General features: G+C 42.6%; 1 protein-coding gene across 4 annotated transcripts in view; it reads right to left on the bottom strand.

Moving 5' to 3' along the window:
* LOC110955286 (plexin-A1) overlaps nt 1-20,974 on the bottom strand; it is a 213,017-nt gene that overhangs the window by 71,125 nt on the left and 120,918 nt on the right. For all 4 annotated transcript variants that reach the window (XM_022200219.2, XM_022200236.2, XM_022200228.2 and 1 more), the window contains exons 7-9: nt 18,963-19,116; nt 17,771-17,870; nt 11,763-11,877 (exon numbers count right to left, since the gene is read on the bottom strand). In XM_022200219.2, coding sequence (XP_022055911.1) covers nt 11,763-11,877; nt 17,771-17,870; nt 18,963-19,116 — 369 coding nt within the window. The remainder of the gene's footprint in view (nt 1-11,762; nt 11,878-17,770; nt 17,871-18,962; nt 19,117-20,974) is intronic.

The following is a 20,974-nucleotide window of genomic DNA, read 5'->3' as shown; positions in this document are numbered from 1 at the left end:
TACAGAAGCTGCAGGGTGTGGTTCGTACATCGTGGGCTGCATGTGTGTGTGTGTGTGTGTGTGTGTGTGTGTGTGTGTGTGTGTGTGTGTTCTTGTACTTGCTACATGGTGAGTACCATTTTCTGCATTTAACTGTCAAAGTGAGGACATTTTTACAAAGTGAGGACATTTTGGCCGGTCCTCACTTTGAAACAGCCATGTTTGAGGGTGAAGACTTGTTTTTAGAGAACAGGTATGAATTGAGGTTTGGTTAGGGTTAGGGTAAGGATTAAGTTTAGGCAATCAGTTTTGATAGTTAAGGTTAGGGTAAGGCTCTAGGAAATGCATTACGGTTATGGATGTCCTCACTAAGATAGAAGGACAAATGTGTATGTGTGTGTGTGTGTGTGTGTGTGTGTGTGTGTGTGTGTGTGTGTGTGTGTGTGTGTGTGTGTGTGTTCTTGTACTTGCTACATGGTGAGGACCATTTTCTGCATTTAACTATCAAAGTGAGGACATTTTTACAAAGTGAGGACATTTTGGCCGGTCCTCACTTTGAAACAGCCATGTTTGAGGGTGAAGACTTGTTTTTAGAGAACAGGTATGAATTGAGGTTTGGTTAGGGTTAGGGTAAGGATTAAGTTTAGGCAATCAGTTGTGATGGTTAAGGTTAGGGTAAGGCTCTAGGAAATGCATTATGCCTATGGATGTCCTCACTAAGATAGAAGTACAAACATGTGTGTGTGTGTGTGTGTGTGAAGATGATGCAGGCTCATTAGCAGGCAAAAACCAGAAAGATGTTCTGTGACCAAGCAGACACTTACTGTGGGGGGGGGGGGGGGGGGGGGGGGGGGGGGGAGAGAGAGAGAGAGAGAGAGAGAGAGAGAGAGAGAGAGAGTGGAACAACTTAATAAGGCAGTAACATGTAGAACAGTGCAGGAGCGCGGGAAGCAGAGGAAGAAAAGGGACTTTGAACCTTGAAAGGGACTGTGAGATTGTCTGCCCACGCCCTTCTTTCCGAGCGAAGCAGGGAGGAAGAGGTGGAACGAGGGAGAGAGACAAAGTGACGAGCGAGTGCAGAGGAACGAAGGAGCACAGAAGAGAGAGTCTGAATTAAAAGCGAGATGCAGGGGGATGTGTGACATGAATGTTATTCAGCATGGATTATCAAAGTCTCACGGAGCAGGAGCTCGACTGAATCTACGTACGTATATGTTCCTCATATACCGTACAAACACACATCCGCTCTCAGACTATGTGCTTTGATGTACCACCCAGGCGCACATACGTGTTGATTTCATCTCCTAATCCCTTATCCTTGACATACAAGCGAGCTGCCAAACCTACACAGTTTATCCCCTCGACACACATGGCACACTATACTATAAAACAATAAAAAGCAGGAGTGTGTGAATATTTTTTGAGGAAGAGTCTTTTTTTTTCCTTATGGATTTTCATAGAGCAGAGGGGGAGGGGAGGGGTGGCTGGCACCCCGTTATCATTCTAACCCAGATATGTCAGCAGCAATCAAACCTTGTGCTTTTCAGCTTTTCAAAGACAAGCCTTGATTTCAGAGGTAGATATGCTCTCCTGTCTGCTGCATATGGCTCTTCTGTTCCAACTGCGCTATATTTCAGCATGAGGAGAGATCAAAATTTAGATTTTTTTATTATCATAAAGAAGAGCACAGACAGACCAAAATTACCCTAATTTACATTTTATATGCAGTGTTGCTTGACGACTGACTGCACTATGCTTTACAACACTTACATTTAGACACTAGGCTGGTCTACGAGAACCTAAATGCAAAGGTTTTCTGATCAGTTGTGTGTCAGCAGTTAGCCCACTTGATACTTTTCTTAAATGTGGTGAACGTGTTTTTTATTAATTTTCTATGGTTCATGTTTTTGGCCCAGACAGATATGGGTTTGCACATCATTTCTGAGGAAATAAGAGTGCAGAAATTCTATTAAAAGGCCCAATAATACAGCCAACAAAAAGACAATTTATAGAATATCCTGTTGTGTAGCCAGCATTTTTTAGGTTGCTGTCTAAACATCCAATTTAAGAACATCAAGGAAATTATTATTTCTACTTCAAAAATAAATGGTCTCAAACATAAATTGGCAGCATATGCTCAATATTTAGTGGCATTAAAGTAATTTATTGTTTAATGCAACCTGAGAAAATCAGACCATCCCTACTGTCATCATCTTAAATGAATCTATACACGTCATGGATTTATGGACGCTGTATATTTATGCTGCTTATTTTTACATATTTTAGCCAGACATATATCCACCAATTGTAAGGAGATGGTCAGTGTTTGAGAGATGTTTGAAACTGTGTGAGCTTATTTTGATGGTTTTTAAACCTCCTTTTCAAGAAACAACGTCAAAACATCATTTTTAGATTCTGCTTGGTTGCTGTGCTGATCAAAAGCAATTTGACAATTCAGATCTATTGAGAGAAAAAATGTTTCTCATCTTTGGATCCTGTCAATACAGAATCTCTAAAATGCTAGATTAAGCTAATCTACACTCTCTCAGGAGGCCCAAAACTGTCAGAACAGGAGTCGCTGCGGTTCTAGTAAATCAGAGAATGAGCTGAATACCTGCCTTGGTGCAGTGGCTCTTGTTAGATACTGACAGCTTTCAAAGAGCAGACTAGGCCTCCATAAAGACATACTGATTTACACACTGACAATCATACACTACTGCGTTATAATTATAGTTTTATACCTAGTGATTAGAGACACTGGTAAGGTATTTATTCTTGCTCATCCTGGCACTCAGCTATTTATGTGTAAAGGCTTGCCAAAACTAGACAACCTATCTAATAAACCAGAGGTAGCATAACCGTCTTAGTAACTTGAGTCAACAGTGAAAAAGCACCAAGCCAATAGGGACAGGACCTTGTTCTTTCTGAGGCATTGACTCCTAAGCAGACCGACACTCAGGTAACAGGTAGCAATGTGCATTACAATGAAACTTGATACTAAAAGCATTGTGTAGGTAACCCTGCTCAGATTCAGTATTTTATTATAGAAAATGTAAATAAAGCTACTTTAGTCTGTTTTAAAATAGAGCTAAATCTTCACACCACTTCATTTTTCTGAAGTTCAAGCCCAGTGTTCTGCCGGCAATCTCCATGTCTCTGAAGCTTGTATGCAGTGGATCGCTGACCATTTTGGGTTTTCACTGGAGCACGATGGTGTCAGTAAAATGGAGGCTGCAATAAAAACCGGTGATGGCCACTTTACTAAAACAGCATGCTGAAAAGCCCAACATGACAGACGCAGTTAGCCGGTCTTCTGAGAGTGGACGACACAGCACGCTACAGGGTTTTTTTCCTCTATTTCTCTATGCCTCTCCATCTCAGCAGGCGACTGCTGTTTCTCAATCACAGTCTCTCTGCTGCACTGATCTGCCTGCACTTCTGAGTTTGTTTTTGCTTCAGCACACTTCGCTGTGTTACTCCTCTGTCTCAAATTGCAGACATCTCTTTATCTCAGTGACTCTGCATTTATTTCTTTCTCCCTCTGACACATTGATGGTTGATGGTGAAAATGCAATATTCATCGGTGTTCACCATTAGGAAGGCTGACTGTGAGGGCGGCGGAAATGAAGATTTAATACAGAGTGAATAATTAAACCACTGGGACCTGTGACTGACACACACAGACACACACTTGCACAAACACAGACACTAAAGCACACTTGTGTGTGGCCTGCAAATCCCTGTGCATCTATCATGTCATCTTATCCCTGTGGGTGTGCTTGTGTGCCCATTTTCGTGAATCTTTACTTCACATTAGCTCTTCATTAAGGTTTTTGCTGATATTGTATTCAGTGTTGCAGCTGGTATGTTGGCATGGCCGGGGCGGTAGCTGCTGCTTTAGTGAGCCTTGCCGGATGGCAGAGGATTATATCAAGGAGAGAATAACCTGGCAGCAATGTTACACCTAATACATGCAATTGTCAGTACTGTGATTCACTGACTGCTTATTTTCTCAATGCCATATCAGGATGGACCTTTTTAACCAATTAAAGCTGTAATGGGCAGAAATGGAAAAGGAAAAAAACAAAACACAGCAAACAAAATATACAGCCCAACACAGCACAATCAAATTCTGATCTTTCCACGGACTTAACTTTAATTTATACCATCTCATTTGATTTTAAAACGGCCCTGTGATTGACTGACGTATCCTGTCAGAAGATAGGCTTTCTGAAAACAGAGCCAGGAGGAGGTGCGGAAACCTATTTTCCTCTCAGACCACTTTAATTACAATATGCTGAAAAGTTAGTATGGAATTTTGGCCCAAGGATGTCCCCGAAAAAATGCCTTGCGCAGCTTTACGCCAAGAACACGTCCTTCGAATCTGCAAAAGTGTAATAGTTAATGCAAGCTGCATTCGGTAAACTCCACCCTCTTACATAAATATAACTCTGCTGTCCTTGTGTAGTTGTCTACTAAGCATACTTCTTAGGGTATGACAGGCTGCTCGCTCCACAGTGTCTCCCAGCCAGGGCAACCCATCCTCCCTGCCTTCTGTTGGTGAGGGATTGATTCATGATGCAAGGCAGAGCGAGACTAAGTATAGGAGTTTTATGTAGAGATACTAAAAAAAACAGAAGGAAGAGCTGGGACAGAGGGGAAAAAAACAGAAAAGATGAGCTTTGGGCTGGTGGAACTAAAAATAACCCCAGAAAGAGAGAAATAAAACATCTGCATGCATCCGTGACAGACCATGTGTTGTTCACCTATGAGAACATCTGCACACAAAAATGACGCCCAGCGCCATGATTCAAATCTCTCCCGCCTCTTTCTTCCCTCGACACAACCAGTATGATTATGTGGGAAGATCACAACACACAGACTCATGGTTTTAAAACATTAACGAAAGGCTGGGTTACATTGCTGAGACTCGAGAAACACTTCTTCATTCACCTCATTGTTCTCTATTAGCAAATAACAGGGATGTATGAGAGAGTTCGCCCAAACACTTGATACAATTGTGCAGTGATTTCCCAAAGGTGAATGTATAATTATTGACTCTTGGACAAAGAAGTTTTCAAGGGAAGTTCACAAAAATGGGTAGAGTTGGACGGCTGAAGCAGTGTGCTCCCAAACCAAACCAAGGGTTAAAAGCTGGCCGGTCACGGTCCAACTTAGATCCATCTGGCAAAGGAGGCATGTGGTTACTTCACCCTGTCGCCTCCACTTCCTCTCCATGTTCCCTCTGCCTCCCTACCTCCCTCCCTCCTTTCCCTCCAACCATGAAGAGCATTTGGAAAATAAATCGCGTCACTCTGAATGTAATCTGCCGCTTGTTACTGCCAGAGTTTCTCCACTTGCCTCCCTGCCCGTGTCTTTGTTTCTTCATTTTTTTCTTTCCTCTTGTTTCTCTTTACATCTGGTTCTAATTACAGTAACCTCTGTCCATCTTTGACTTGTCCCTGGTGAAATATATGCACCACTGGAAGCACTGCTAAAGCAATGCTACATCCCACAGCCGCCAATGTTCTCATGTATTTGTTCCCTCCTCACAACATTAGTTGTATTTTATTAAATATGGCTGAGTCACGTCTCCCCTTCATACTGAGTGGTGGAGGGTGTGTGCCGATGTGATTTCATCTATGAGCTACATGGTGCACTTAGGTGGAGAGCTGAAATAAATGAACTAATAAAGACAAGGAACCAGGAAAAGTGCTACAGATTATAAAAGAGAAGTTATGCACGGTAACAGATGAAGCAAAAGAAGAAAGAAGAATAGTGGGAGAGGGAGGAAAAGATGGAGAGAAAGAAAGGATGAAGTCTGTGGACCGTGACAGTGGGCAGAAAAAGGCAACAACTCTGTAGATACGTGATTTGAGTGAAGGTGCTGCATGGGAATAGAAGGGTGGTGAGGGGTGAAGACAGATATTGCTAACAGATAAAGACACCAAGAAAGAGGGAGGGAGGCAAAGAGAGAAAAAGGAAACAGTGGATATTATTCAACGACTCGCCCACTCCTCCCTCCCCCTCACCCATATGCCCCCTGCAGCCCTGTGCTGCTGGTTGTGCTTTGTCCTGATAAGAGCCAGTGACAGTCACACACAAACACACACCAAAGCGGTGTAGCCGAGCACACACGTATGTCCGTGCACTAAGTGAGGCCCCTCAAGCAGCCTTGGCCTGAAGTCTGTGGGATGTCCTTTTCTAAAATGTGTGTGTTCTGCTCAGTGTCTCAGTACCAGCCAGGGTAAACACAGTGTGCCAGAATGTCACGGTCCGGGGCCTTCACACCTCCATCACAAATAACCCTGTCAGCCATAGATTGTGTGCTTGTGTGTGTGCAAGAGAGAGAAAGCAACAGAGCATGTGTTTTTGTGACTGTTTCGGAATATGTGGGCAGGCTGTATGCTATAAGTGTATCTGCTTGGTTAAGAGTGTATAAGGAGAAGACAGCACTTGAGAAAATGGGTCAGAGTATTGTTACGCTTTGTACTGAGTGCAGCCTCTATGAGCCTCTCTTGTTAATGTATCTGGGGACAGTGTGGCATTAAACATGCCTATCTACTTGTGAGATTATCTGACATTCACAGGCTTGACCATACTGAAGTTGTGCTTTTTAGGTGTATTAAATGATGCGTTTATCACTTGGCCATACAAACACACCATCTTGTAAAGAGCAAGATGAGAAAGGGATACCACTGTCATACATGCACAATAAATATGTAGCTGGAGCCAGCAGGCGGTTGGCTGAGCTACATATTAAGACCAGAAACCAGAAATTACCAATAACACTATAAATAATGACTAAAAGTACAACACTAATTACTAAAAGTATAATAACTTTTTCTTGACCAGAATTTGTAAGGGAGCAGCTCCCACACAAGAAATAGTCCTGCACAAAGCCGCATTTTATTCCTTTGTTTTCCACACAGATTCAACACGTTAGACCATATTACTCAGTGATGATTTTCAAAATGAGCCCTAAAAGTGAGTTGTAGTGTTAGCAATTTAACTGTTTCCAGTTCCTGTGTTGAGCTAAGCTCAGGGTCGAGTTATACAAGAAAAGACTAGTGGTCAAGTTTATCCTGGAAGGCTTTTATAGAGCAGCATCCACCCGTACAAACAGCAAAAGTGCCAGAAATAGTTGTTTAACAAAGGAAAGTGAGAGCTTAAGGGAGAAGTTCTAACCCTGCATAGTTTCTCACATCTGCACAGCTGGCAAATCAATGGCTCTAGTGGGTGTGAATGTAGGATTGTCGGTTTCGGAAAGTTACACAAATTGGCAGACACAGACACCCCGGTTTGGGTGTCTAAAAGGTGTTGGGGAGGAGAATGCTTCACCAGCTGCTGGCCACAGCTACACATTAACTGTATGTAAGAGAGGTATTGATCTTTTCATATAACTCACTAAGAAAGTAAATAAGAATAGCACATATACCACATAAGCAAGAGAAAAGGAAAGTGGGCAGAGGAGAGAGAAGAGAAACAAGGAGGAGTGTAATGCTCTTTAACTCTTCCTACGTTCAGACATAGAGGGGACAGAATAAACAGAAGGAGTGGAAGGTGTTGAATTTATAAATGAGTGAAAAATTCACCACTGGGGTCACACATTCCATTAAACGCAAATAAATGTAGCTGAGGAAGCTACTGGTTAGTGTGACTGAGCAGATGTGCAAAAACAGAATACCAGTGAACGCCATGTTACATCTAAAGTAAGTGTTGCAAAAGAGCATAATATTTATGATGGCTACATCTTTTGCCACATTTGGAAGAAGACAAAGAATCTAAAAGGCTCATCATTCTTACACTTTCCCACAGGCTGGATCTGAACCCAACACAAACAGTCGGAAATGTTCAAACAGTCAGACGTTAAACCTGTGTGTTGTATGTAAAGTGAAAACTGAAATGACAAAAATGAAGCAGAGCAAAGACAGAAAGAGTGAGAGAGGTGGGGGGGGGGTAAAAAAAACAAACAGTGCTGTACCCACAAATCTCAATCAAGTTAACCGCTGCCTTGATTGCTCGAGTGAGACTGAGCCTTGCTTTGCAGCAAAACAAACACGTAAGCATGTCTTAACATAGCTGAGCCCAGCCACCCCGAACCTTGCCTGGCACTCATCAAGGCTTTGGCTCAGAAAGAACGGTTTCTCTCCAGGGTTGCAGGAGGAGGAAGGAGAAGAGGAGGATAGGAGGAGGAGAAAGAAGGGAGAAAAGTGGATTAAGAAATGGCAATTAAATTTGTCAAAAAGGGAAACTAGACAAAGGGGAAAAGGTAAAAATGAGACAAGAAATAATCCATAAAGGAGAGATTTTTTTCCTCTTTCTCTTAGTATCCTCTCTTTCCAGCATTTTTGTTTTTATAATAAAGTAACTCCTACCCCTCTCCTGCAATTTTCCGCCCGGTCGCTCCTTAATTCGAGAATTTGTTTATTGTGCCATTGGAGGCATTGTTGATTCATGCATATTTGATTTGGAAATGTCACTCATTATATTTATTTCCTCCCTGCTTACTCTGTCAATCCATTTCATTCCCTCTCTTTCCTCCCTCTTTTGACACAGTCTGCTCACAGAAAAGAACAACATTTTTGCTCATTGATTGGCAAAGGATTGTTTAATACATTCCTTGTTAGATTTTCCTTCTTTTAACTGTTCAGTCTTTTAGCCCGACAACCACATAAACGTATTCCATACAATGTAATTCGGTGGAACAAATTACAGATGGACGAGATAGCGCTGGAGTGCTGGTTGTGTGAGCAGAAGACGACAAAATAAAGGGGGGCTGGAGAGGGGAGTCCTCATCGGCAACACACCGATCCTCTGGGTTGCCATGGTAACACAAGATTCAGATACTGTCAGATGAGAGGATGAGAGGAAAATAAAGAGGAAAGGAATTAAGGTTAAAGAGGAAGAGATGTTTGGTGTATAACTGTCAAATGCTTCTTTTTATTTCCGAGATAATGACGCTGATGTTGATTGATTTTTATTGAGCTGCGACACTGGTAAAGAAACTGAAGAATAAGGGTGAAGTAGGAGAAAAGGGAGGGTTGATTATATTGGTATGAAAAAGAGAACTTCACACATTCAAAGTTCATCAGTCTGCCTTGATCTTTTGACCAGCTGGCCCCATCCTCCCTCTCAGCTCCACTGTCTGGACGGTGCAGCAGCGCTCAGACCACAGAGTCAGGCGGGAGTCTCAGCAACCTCTCAACCCTGTGTGAACACTTCTATCTGGCCTTTGATCGCTGTCTGAAAATGAGTCTTATCCAGTCCCATCTACTGTGTTCATCTGCAGGAGAGAGCGGTGAAGGTCTGAGTGAAATGTCTGCTATCAGGAGAGCTGATTTCACTCTTATGTTAAAACACTGCTATTTGGATTCTGGATAAAGCCAGAGCGTGGCAAAAAAAGAGAGGATTGTCTGAGGTCTAAATTCAGGGTGCAAGAATTTGTGAACAGAAATACACATCTCTGATGGCATGCCAAATTATTTCCAATATACCAGCAGCTAAAGAGGTAAAACCACGAGGTGTTAGGAAAGAGAGGCGCATTTCTGTCCTCATCCTCCTTACTTTAATAATATATATTTCACATACCGAGCACGGAAGGTAAAGAAAAAGAAGGATGAGAAAAAGATGGGGTGACTGAGCATCAAAGTGGTGAAGGATGAGGTAGAGAGAGATGGGCCCTAGAGAGAAGAAGGATAAGCCTAGCCTACAGGAAGAGCTGTACTTGTTGGGGCATTGAGAGCGCAACTAATGGATATGGCAGCTAAGAGAAGGATGATGAATGACTCTGTGCATGTGTGCGCGCGTGCATGTCAGTGTAAGAATGTTTACACTTATGTGCATGAAAGACACAAAGCGCAGTGGTTGTGTGTTTCTGGGGTGTCTGTGTCTGTGTGTGTGTAATGTGTGTGTGACAGTGCAGATGATGGATTCTCTAGTGGAGCATGTGGTCGGTGGTTTCTTGGGCAGACGAGGTGACAGGAGAGGTCTCTCTGTCCACATGCTGCTCTCAGCTGGTCCGTCTATCCCTTCCTTCTTCCTGCTGCCTCCCTCACTCTAACACTGCCTCAATCTCTTCATCTCCCTCTCTATCCATTTGTCTCCTTCTCTTTGTCACGCTGTCTCTCTTTGTTCTTGCTCATCCTATTTTTTTCTCAAAGCAGATTCTCCCCAAAAATACCTTTTCCACAGACTCCATATAGCCTGTACCATAAGAAATCTAAAGTATTCTCAAAATTTTTTAAAGCTACATATTAATGAAAAGTGCTCGTTATTTTCTTGTCTAATCAATTAACAGTTTGGTTTCTTAAATGCCAAACACCCACAAAAAATCCACATTTAAATTTCTTTCAACCCCATGTGATGTCCGCAATCAGCCTATTTTGTCGAACTAGCAAATCTCTTGATAAACAGCAATCAATTATTAAAAGAGCTTCTGAATTATTTTCTGTCAATCAACTAATAAGTAGATCTAATCTGATTAATTCAGCTCTATCGACCTCACTCTGGCACAAGCTGCACCTCAAAAGACCTTTTTCCTGTCATGCACCAATATTACCACTCAGTTTACATGTTTACTTGCATCCTGCTTTCCTCTGGTTTTCTTTTCATCCCTGCAGGCCTTTCCTGTTTATCCATCCGTTGCCCCTCTGGCCTCTCTCAGCTCAGAGTGAGCTAGCCAGCGCTCTCCCTATGCCTTGCAGATGGGTGCTCTAATCCGCTAACGTTAGCTCTGTGAGCCGTGAAGGCTGGGCCCGTGTCTTGTTTTGGACAGCCGCGGAGGTTGTGGTTTAGCATGCTAGCGTTTGGGATTCTGCACAGCTCCGGTTGAGAGAAGAGATAAAGAGGAGAGTAATTGGATAAAGGTTGACCAATTAATAAAGGCTGGTGAATCGGTCTGGCCAACAAGGGGGGCTTTAATCTGCATAGAGATAACAGGGAGAGTCAGACCACAAACACAAGGAGATAGGGTGGAATTGTGCACTTATGTGTGTGAGTCGTCAGTCAGTTAAAGCGGAGGCATGACTGTCAGTCACTGGGGAGTGCAGTGGATTTACAGCCATAAGTCCACTGAGAAGATGCATTTCAGTGCATCTTTCTGTGTCTGGTAATATATGCGGGACAGTGTTTTGCTTTGCACAAGAGAGAAAAAGAGAAGGGAAAACCACAGTAAATACAGAACACGGTTCTGTGTCCATCACTAATATAACTGTATACACTCCAGCAGCTGACAAACACTTGTTATGCCTCACATGATGCCTGCTGCAGCCACCGCTCGGCACGATTGATATTAGCTTTTATGCTAATGCAGCATTTGGCTATGTAAGAACAAGGCAGTATTTCCATAGACAGTCATTCATCCCCGCCTGCTTATGGCCTTATGGGCCACGACAGAGTTATTGCTGCACAGTACACAAGCTGTTGTCACTGTGCCAAAAGCCACTACTACACACACAGACAGCAGACACACACAGCAGGATGATGTGAGGAAATCCTGAGGCAAAAGCTACAGAAGGTGCGAGGGTAAAGGTATGTATGCAGCTGAATATCATTTGGGCATGTGCTGCTCTAATTTGCGGTTGCATGTGGGAGAAACATTAGCAGTATATGTGAAAAAGAGTAGCTGCATTGCTATATTGCATTTCTCATCTATAGACCATAAAAAACTACATTCACCAAAATGCACTGTTACAGTTATCCCACATTTATGTCTGGGGAAATACACATAAAACCGCATTAAGCTATAAAAATGACTGTTGACAAAGTGACAGGAATATTACCTCGGAGATGTTGACACGTCCCTCCTGGAAAGAGCAGTCGTTGGCATTCTGGGTGCACATGTGGCGGTACTTGCACCAATGGCAAGGAAATGAGCCATTTACACAGGAAAGGCAGCTAAAATAGAGAGAGATGAGAGGAGATGGAGAGTTAGCGGAGTCACCTGCTTTCTGACTTCAGTCTCAGTTAGTCTTTGCACTGCATCACAGCTTCATTTGAGAAAAGAAGAGGAACAGCAGGACAGGATGAGACGGTGTCATGATCATTATATTCCTTCAAAGACTGACAAACGTGTGAGGAGGTCTGCATTTCATTTTGTTCTCTGTCTACCACATCATCTATTCACTGAACAAGGGCAATGAAGTAAGGAATACAGCGGCAGGTCCAACTTTAGAGTGAGTTTGGAGTGCACATTGAGTAGGCTATGTTTGGGACGGGTTTTGTTTCATAATGTGGACAGCTTGTCCCCCAATTATGTCATTTTGTGTGCCAGGATTTTTTGTAAAATCACGTTTGCTTATCCTAAAGAGTATGGCAGGGCAGAAAGAGCAGCAGAGTGAAAATAACTTCAAATAAGCAGAGAAACAGGACTGAGATTCAGTTATGAATTGTGAAATAATAGCATTGGGAGAAGCAGTACTGACTGATATAGCTCCGTCTACACTGATATGTAAATACTGAACCATGCTGCATTTTCGTATTTAAATCTGTGCTCTTGATTTTTTCACACACCACCTTCCTTTAGCTGTCTAAATGCCTCTCTATTGTCTCATGTCAGGTTTGAACTTTTCCCATCCTCTCTGCAACCTTCTTTTCTTCCTCTCACCTTTCATTGCCCCATCTTTTATCTGATCTATCAACTGTCTTAACCTCTTTCTCCCCCTTACTTCCCTCATTCATCACACCCCACTCGCTTGTAACTGTCCATCGCTTGCTGCTTCTACACGCTCAATGATCTCCCTCAGAATTGACCTACTCTCTGCATACATTTCCCCGCTTTCTATACCTCTGTTTCATTCTCTCAATCCATTTAGCTGTAAGCCTTTCTTTCTTTCTGTCCCTCCATCTCTCTTTCATTTGCTCTCTTCCTGTTCTTTGTCTAAAGCTCTCTTTCATCCGCGGGGCTAAGAGCGCTCCACCATTTTAAATTCACCTGCTTTAGTGGAGGCGAGGTGCAGATAGACAAGCTGAAAGAAAGACGAGAGAAAGAAGAGAGGGAAAGATAGAGAGAGAAAGAGAGATCAAAAGCAGGTGGATTTCCCTGACAGAGGTGTAGACGCCAGGTATCGTGAGAGAGAAGGGGGAGAAAAGGGGGGGAGAGGCGTCTCATGAGAGGGGGAGGAAACATTAGGTTGGAAGTTGGGAAATGATTATGGCCCTATATGTGTGTGTATGCACATCCAAAGGGACCCGTGGAGGAGAGCCAGACAGGTTTAAGTGCATAGTTTATCAACACAGCTTCACGTTATTGGTGCACTCTCAGCCCTCGAGAGATGCTAAGCCACTTGGTATCTCATTTATGTGCGCGGCATTATCTAATGTAACCATTATGAGTTAACAAATAAAACTGTTTCATTTTATTACAAAGCTTAGTAAAGCCTTTTGTCTTCGCCGTGCAGTTTGGTTTGAGATTTTCCTCTGTGTGACTCATTTAGCCATTGAGGTTTGTGTGAACATATGGTTTATTGGAAATATAATAAAATATTACATTTAATACAGTCATTGCAAGAAAGTCAGCAGGCTGATTTGTATTCAGCCACATCTGCCAGGTGTAAAATTGCGCATCTGTGCGAACTGCAATGAGCACACTCCTGACAAGCTCTCAAGTGTGTTTTAACCCTGTGTAAAATGCTGGCTTTCCTTCCCCTCATCCGCATGAAAAATTAGGGCTTTAACTCTTGAGCTCTGAGATGGAGCCCATATATGAATCCATCAAACCCAGACGTGGATTCATTTGGATCAATTAGGGCCGCTCGTTTGTTAGGTGCACACTTTAAGCGATCGTTTCCAGCCCAGACCCCTCTCCTTTTGAGCGAGATCAGAGGCTGGAGCTTAATTCAATCCCACTGCCGCTTTAATTGACCAATTTAGCATTGTGCTGACAGAAGCTGTCCATTTAGAATGAAAGATGTGCAGCTAAGGAAATAACAGGCCTCTTAATACCGCACAAGAGCAAATAGGAGATTTGTCAATGTTGCCAACAAATGGAGGGAAAGCGATTAGGCTACGCTAGGTTAGCATATAGTGTTCAGACTCAAAGAGCAGAACTGGGATTTTTGCTCATTGTTTGGTCCTCAGGGAATTGGTAAGAAACAGAAAAAAGGCTGTCAATACCGAACAAAAGAGCAGATGACATTACTGATGTAAGAGAAGTGAACACGAGGTGAGCTAGCCGGGCTCATTGTGCAGCTTGTTAGTGTTAGTTCGCTCTGTAACCACCACTGTTTTAAATGTCAAAGAGTCTTTTCTTTTGTTAGGGGCCCACCAGTGGATCAGTGCTCATCAAAATACAGTACAGCAACTTAGCTCAGCAGGCAACCACAACCAAACAGCCAACAGTACAATGTATAGGGAGTAGCTCCTACCCGTCAACACATCTGTCGCTGAGCCTCAATAACACCCATTTTTATCTGACTTTTATCTTTTATTCATGCCAAATCAACCTCGTTAGTGTTCCGGTGACTTTGTATATAACGAGCAAAATATCAGCAGGTAACCAGAGCCAACTTTGTGCAACTTTTATGATCACGTTCTTTGAAATAAAAGATGGTACCGTTCCGTGAGCCCCCCAAGGCCAGCAGGAAGCCCTGTCTGACAACCCCCTACAGCTCACTCTTTGGTTCCTTGAAGTAACCAGGACCCCCTGTCACGAGCTGCTTTAGGATCTCAGAGTCTCTATTTTAGCCTGGGTGCAGACCCTTTAAAGAAAATGCCCACCCAGGGCCGTTTGAGGACGTTCGATTCTCTTGTCCAGGGGTGGGCTCCTTTCATCAGACCCCCAGTATCTCCTTATTGCTCCTTCCTGTCGCTCCCCATCGCCTGTAGCCACTCATAGGCTTTGAACGGCCGGAGACACGCTCCTCATATGGCCATGCTCATAATGCTAATTTAATCCGTTCATATTCAGATGCTAATCGAGATACGCTTGCTTTGGATCAGCAGTGTTTTTTCAAGGCCAAACACAATGGACTGTGATTTCCTCCTCTCTCCTCTCCTTGGTCAGTTTGGAGAGCTAAATACAATCTGCTCTCCTAGCGAGGAGCATTTGACACTCCTGCACTTGGCAAAATGAGTTATTTATTGGCTACCATTCATTTCAAAGGAGTGGAGGTGAATAATTTAACGGTCCTCTAGAATAGTCTATCCTATCATTACTGGATCCCTTTAAAATTTGAGAGGGGTTGATAAAACACCTAGGGACTAGTATTCATGAACATAATTCTATTAATGCATGTCTGAGTGAGTAGTTTACAGGAAATCTATGTGAACTGATTGGAATTCATTGTACAATTCTTCAAAATCTTTTTAAGTTTATTCCTCCACTGTCTTTCCTTCAGTTCAAAGCTTCTCACATTTTTCCCCGTCAAAAAGCCAGGCTCTTTCTTTCTATGACATTCAATATACCATTTCTCCCTATTTTTCTATGAATACCCTTCATCACACAACAAATGACCCAGTCATTGCCCAAACCAAATTAACCGTAGCAAGAAAAGGTGCTTCACACAGCCTTATGCAGACATTTAAACCCCAATTCATTTCCAGGCTATACTCTCCATCTTTATTAAATGGAGGCTGTGGAATTAAAAAAAATCGTATGGAAATATTTAATTAAGGAGCAATCATGGCCGTGGGTGATTTTCTATTTCAATCTCGGCAACCCTTAAACTGAAACAGCGGGAATTCTAATTAGATTAATACCACTATGCAAATTTATGGCATTTTTGAAAAGGCAAGGGCCACGACGTAATCAGTTGAGTAAATAAGCAGGAGGGGCATGTCTTTTTGAGGATCAGGGGTTGGGTGTCGGTGTGTGAGAGTAAACTATTAAGAAACGTGGCCGAGTAACTCCAGTGTCAAATCTATTTCTCACGTTCCATAAGACAGTGTCAAAATGACCGCTATGCACCTCCAGACGGGGTTCGGGAGCTCCGTATGAGCCTGGAACAGCAGATGCATGGGAATTAATTCACAGCAAATGAATCGTGGTTCTGCTTGGAAATCAGTTGCTGCTTGTTTCAAGAATGTCTGGTTCCTCCACAGTGGAAAAGCCTCAAGTATTTTGAGTCTAAGCCCATTAGAGGAAAACTAAGCTCTGTAAAGAATGACCAAGTGTTCTGGAAACAGGGCCTTGCATGAGGCCGCACGGGCCTGAAGTCATTACGCCAACGACATTACCAGTCTGATCTCATCAGACTACACACACTGACGCCTGGGGGGCACAACGGGTATGCGGGACAGAGTGCCAGCTCCAAATGGGATTCTTATCTCAGCATCTCTCTTCGCCATCAGAGTAGCTGCAGAAGATGCAACGTGCCCTATCTGTAACTTCATTAAACATGTCCATTACATCACTCGGAGGCTGTATTAGATCAGTACAGGGAGCGGATTTAATCAGAGTTCATTGGGCTAATATCTTCAAATGCCCGACTCTCTTGTCTGCGTCACTTCTCATATATTTGTAACACTTGATTTGTGCGTTCATTGGCATATCAGGGATTTTAATGTGGCGCCACGTTTTAATTGTGTCTATTTTAACACGAAGTGATTTACATCTGAGTGTATCCTAGAGGGTAAGAAACACTGACAGGCAGAGCAAACACAACACTGTCCTTGTGGGAGATGAATTAAGCATGAGTTGACATTGTAAACCACCACACCCTTAACCAGCTGAGCTAATCATCGTTGTTGTGGCAGGGGATTTGTGTACAAGGTCAGGGAGACGGGGGGGAGCTGGGTTAAAGGTCACAATAGCGGATTAGGTGTCCGAGACAGTCAGGGCTTCAACGAGGTGTAAGCGACAGAGTGGAGAGAGGCGTCTCTCTGCATGTATATGCGTGTGTCCATGTGTGTTTGTGGACAATCCTCAAAGGAGGCTCATCCAACATCCAGAGGGAAGCCAGGATGGAGCCCTGTGGTACCCCAGGGGCCTCCAAGCCATCTGCTGCCCCAAGGCTAATACCCCAACAGAAGTTTCAGCCTCCCCTGGATCAGCCATGGATGGACCGGGGGAGGAAGGTATTGTGTGGGGCCGGGTGGAGGAGTTGGAGGATTCTTATACCTCGGCAGGGTGCATCGTGCTCGTGGTAGGATTGACCTGTGGGTGTGGCTCTATGGGTGGCAGAGATTTTCAGCAGAAGGTGGATTAGAGGAGGCAGTGAACTGCAATCGGGCCGAGAGTGGAGGGCATCTGGGGCGTGAAGGAGACTAACTCATCGCAAAAGGCACCAGATTTCATTCACACCATTTGATACTGTCTTTCTTGTGTAAATAAGAACCGGACGGATAATCTAAGTGCTCAAAAAGCTGGAAGTATCTGTTTTTTCAAGTGGTGAAAAAAAAGCCATAAATGAGGTTAGAATCTGTGATTGGGAGCCATTACGACAGACCTCTGTGTAATGAATTAATCATAGAAGTATCATTAGCGTGTGTTGTGGGTTTTGATAAAAAAAAAAAAAAAAGGACTAGAATTACCATCTCATATCCCAATCGTTTCTCATATACGGCACATTTGATTTTTCACTCCAAATGTAACACAAGCCTTCTGTGGAGGTCAGAGTGGGATATAGAGTCGGGGGTGGGATGGATGAATGTGTGTGTGTGTGTGTGTGTGTGTGTGTGTGTGTGTGTGTGTGTGTGTGTGTCTAACTGTATCTCTCATGGACAATAACATGAGGCAGCCCAAAGGGAGACTGGACAAAGAGGCTGTTTCTTGAAAGAACAAGAGGGAAAAGACTAAAATGAGACAAAAATAAGAAAATTAGAGCAAAAATATTCAGTCACTGTAACTTACGACTGATGGACGCTGCAGTTGTAGAAGACAAAGTCGACGCTGGCAAACTTCTTGCCCGTCTCTTTGGACTTGAGGTAAAGTTTCACCACCCGCTTGTCACCTGTATGACAGACATTAGAAAATATATAAAGAATAAGATTATTTTCTGTACCTTTAGAGTTTTAGACAGGAGCATAACTTAAATAGATGAGCAACCGTCCCAAAAATAACACTCAATAATTAATTTAGTAACAGTGAAATGAGGGTGTATATGGAAACATCTTGCTCATCGACACAAAGTGACACTTTTGAATTCCACTTGTGTGACCTCAGTGGATAACACACGCATATCAAGACACAGTGTAGCTTAGCAACACACTCCTCATGTCATACCCACAGTAGGGTGGCATTAAAAATAGCAGCACCAATCAGTATTTGGATGCCAGAGCTGATGAGAACTCATAATGGGGCATAATGGGCTCAGCTGAAGAACTACTGAGATGTCGCTTTGAGGAAACTTAGAGCACACTATCTGACATGTTTTCAGTCCTTTGAAACAAGTTTTATTCGTCTTTGTAGTGTGACAGAATTGGACATGAAACAGGTGCACAGACTCTGCAAGAAAATAAATAAAGATGCAGATATTTTTAAATATGACGGTAAACCACACTGAAGCTACCGCTTTGAAAAAAAAAAGTTAAGAGCAGAGCCAGTCGTTTAGAAGGAAAAAATAAATAAAATGAAACTGACAACAGTGCATAATGCATGATAATGGGAATTCAAAAACAGTTCTATTTTCAGTAGATGAATCTGGACTTGTGTTCGGGTCTTTGAACGGGAATGGGTGGCCATTATTGGTGATGACAAGGAAATCTGAATATAGACACACTAGGCAAATCAACTGGTAATAACAAAATTCTGTTCTGCTGAATACACAGCTCTTGATTTCTCCTGTTTCAACGTAGAGAAAAAATATCCCTTGGGAGGAGAGATATCAGTGCATGGTGATGAATATATAGAATATCATGGCATAGAGGGGCCAAAAGGAGAAGAGGAAGATAAGAACGTGACATAAAAAGAGTGGGAAATATGACGAGAAGTGAGGACAAATATGACAAATAAAAGTTCATGAAACGCCTCATTATGCCACACTCCCAGCCCAGTGTTGTCACTCCTCAATGACTTCATCACCCAGCGCCCTTCTTGCCCTAACCTTTGTTCATAGTGATCGGGGCGATGTCCCGGATGGAAGGAGACATGCAAAAGATGTGTCCACCCTGTATCCGTCCCTCCGTCTCCACATAGTCCTCGAAGGAGCAGTTGACCCCAGCTGACAGATCGGGCACATTACGAGCCTGGAGGACCAGCTACAGAGGCAGGGAGAGAGACAATCAGTGCAAGATCAATGGAAGGACATGGTGTACATGGATTGTTATAAGATATGACATGAGGGTTAATGGGCGTTGGGAGAGATGGGGAGTATGGGTATGTGTGACAGCAACAGGAATAAAAGAGTGAGTAGTTGTGTGTATGCATGTGTGCATCAGTCACTGCAGCAGCTATTACAGCAAGGTTAATGTGTACGTGTTAATGTGCGGAAAGAAAGTGAGGCAAACTGTAATCAGTCAAATCTATCTGGTTACACTGAGGAGCCTGTGACAGAATGAGAGCTCTGACACACACACACTAACAGACTTTCATAATATAGACGGCAAGACTATAAAAAGCTAATTTCTCATTAATTCTGCATGAACTTGCTTAAAAGTTACATTCTTGATGTAAAATTCTGAAAAAATTCAATGACATTCCATGAGTTAAGATAAGTGTCCACTGCAAAAATGAACTGGAACAGAATGATAGAAGCAAACAATGTACAGTAGCTCCAGAGGTACACAGTGTAATCTGTCTGGCTTTCTTTCCTCTTTTCCTGCAATGATTATCCACACAGTGTTGTGTTTGCTACTGAGGGCATTTCAAACAATAAAAACAGAAACTCTGTTCTTGACTTTAGCTGACGTTATTAGATCACTAATCAACTTATTTTTCCCGTCTTATATAAAGGAGGAAAGTAAATAATAGGTACATAAATATTCTGCTTGTATGGCATTTCAAGCAGTAAAGTATTTTTCAACAATTTACTTAAGCTTGCAACTCCAGCAAAAACAAACTCAATGCATAAAGGTAATGATATGGTAAAAACGCGGAGCAGCAGACTTCTGTCTTTGCAAGGTTTGCAGGGAGCAGACACAAGCTGTGACACAGCTAATAAATAAACTGGCTGCATATAAGCTCAGACACATTTATGCTTTATGGGAGCAGCGTAAGCCATTTTTAGTAGAGACTAACTTTAGTTTGATATTTTGAGAAATGGCAGGTTAATAGTAGCTACCTCTTAGATGTCACCAGTAACTTTCCAGAGTCTCTGCTGATTGCGTAGCAACTTAATCATAATAAGAAATAATAGAGCATATTGGGATTGCACAATATATAGTTTCAGCATCGGTACCATGACATGCGCAAGCACAATAGTCACATCACAGGAAATGAAATAAGAAGTAAGGGAAATGAACTCGAAATCTACGTTACAACTTTATTTTGCTGCGCCATGCAAAAAGAAAACTTGCAGGGTTGTAATTTTCCATGACTAATATACAAGAGAAGTCTGAACATCATTTACTCCAATTTAAGGGTTCTTTAATATGAACCAAAGCCTGATCTTTTGCTTACATCCATTGTCATGCACGTTTCATGAATGCAAAAATATTTTTACTAATGCAGGAACGTCAGTCAATCACTGATTAATTTGTATTAAAACTGAGCACACTGGACATTTGACCTGAGCTGATGTTGCTATTTTAAGCCACAGTCACACGATATGAGCCGCAAAGACAGTCATCATATGAACCACTGGGCTACAAGAACCCTATTATGCTTGATCCCAGCTTGATTTAACATAGGCGCCCTGGCCGGAGGTCACTAACCATTGCAGAAGACTTTGTCATGAAGTGTGTATTGTCTAGTAAAATGGTACTGGATTGGGACTTGATATCAGCAGATATTGAATCTTAAATGAGTCAGATTGGATTGGGGGCAAAAAAAAATCTTGATCAGGATATCCTTAGTTGCCTTTACACGTGACAGCAGAATTCAATTGTTCCCATCGTATGCAGCCTTGTAGGACATATAACTCTCTTATACTTTGGTTTTTGTACAAACCAATACATC

The sequence above is a fragment of the Acanthochromis polyacanthus genome, chromosome 5, assembly GCF_021347895.1.
Source record: "Acanthochromis polyacanthus isolate Apoly-LR-REF ecotype Palm Island chromosome 5, KAUST_Apoly_ChrSc, whole genome shotgun sequence".
Classification (NCBI taxonomy): Eukaryota; Metazoa; Chordata; class Actinopteri; family Pomacentridae; genus Acanthochromis; species Acanthochromis polyacanthus.
Note: the sequence above shows the minus strand (reverse complement) of the source record. Positions and strands in the feature narration are given on the sequence as shown.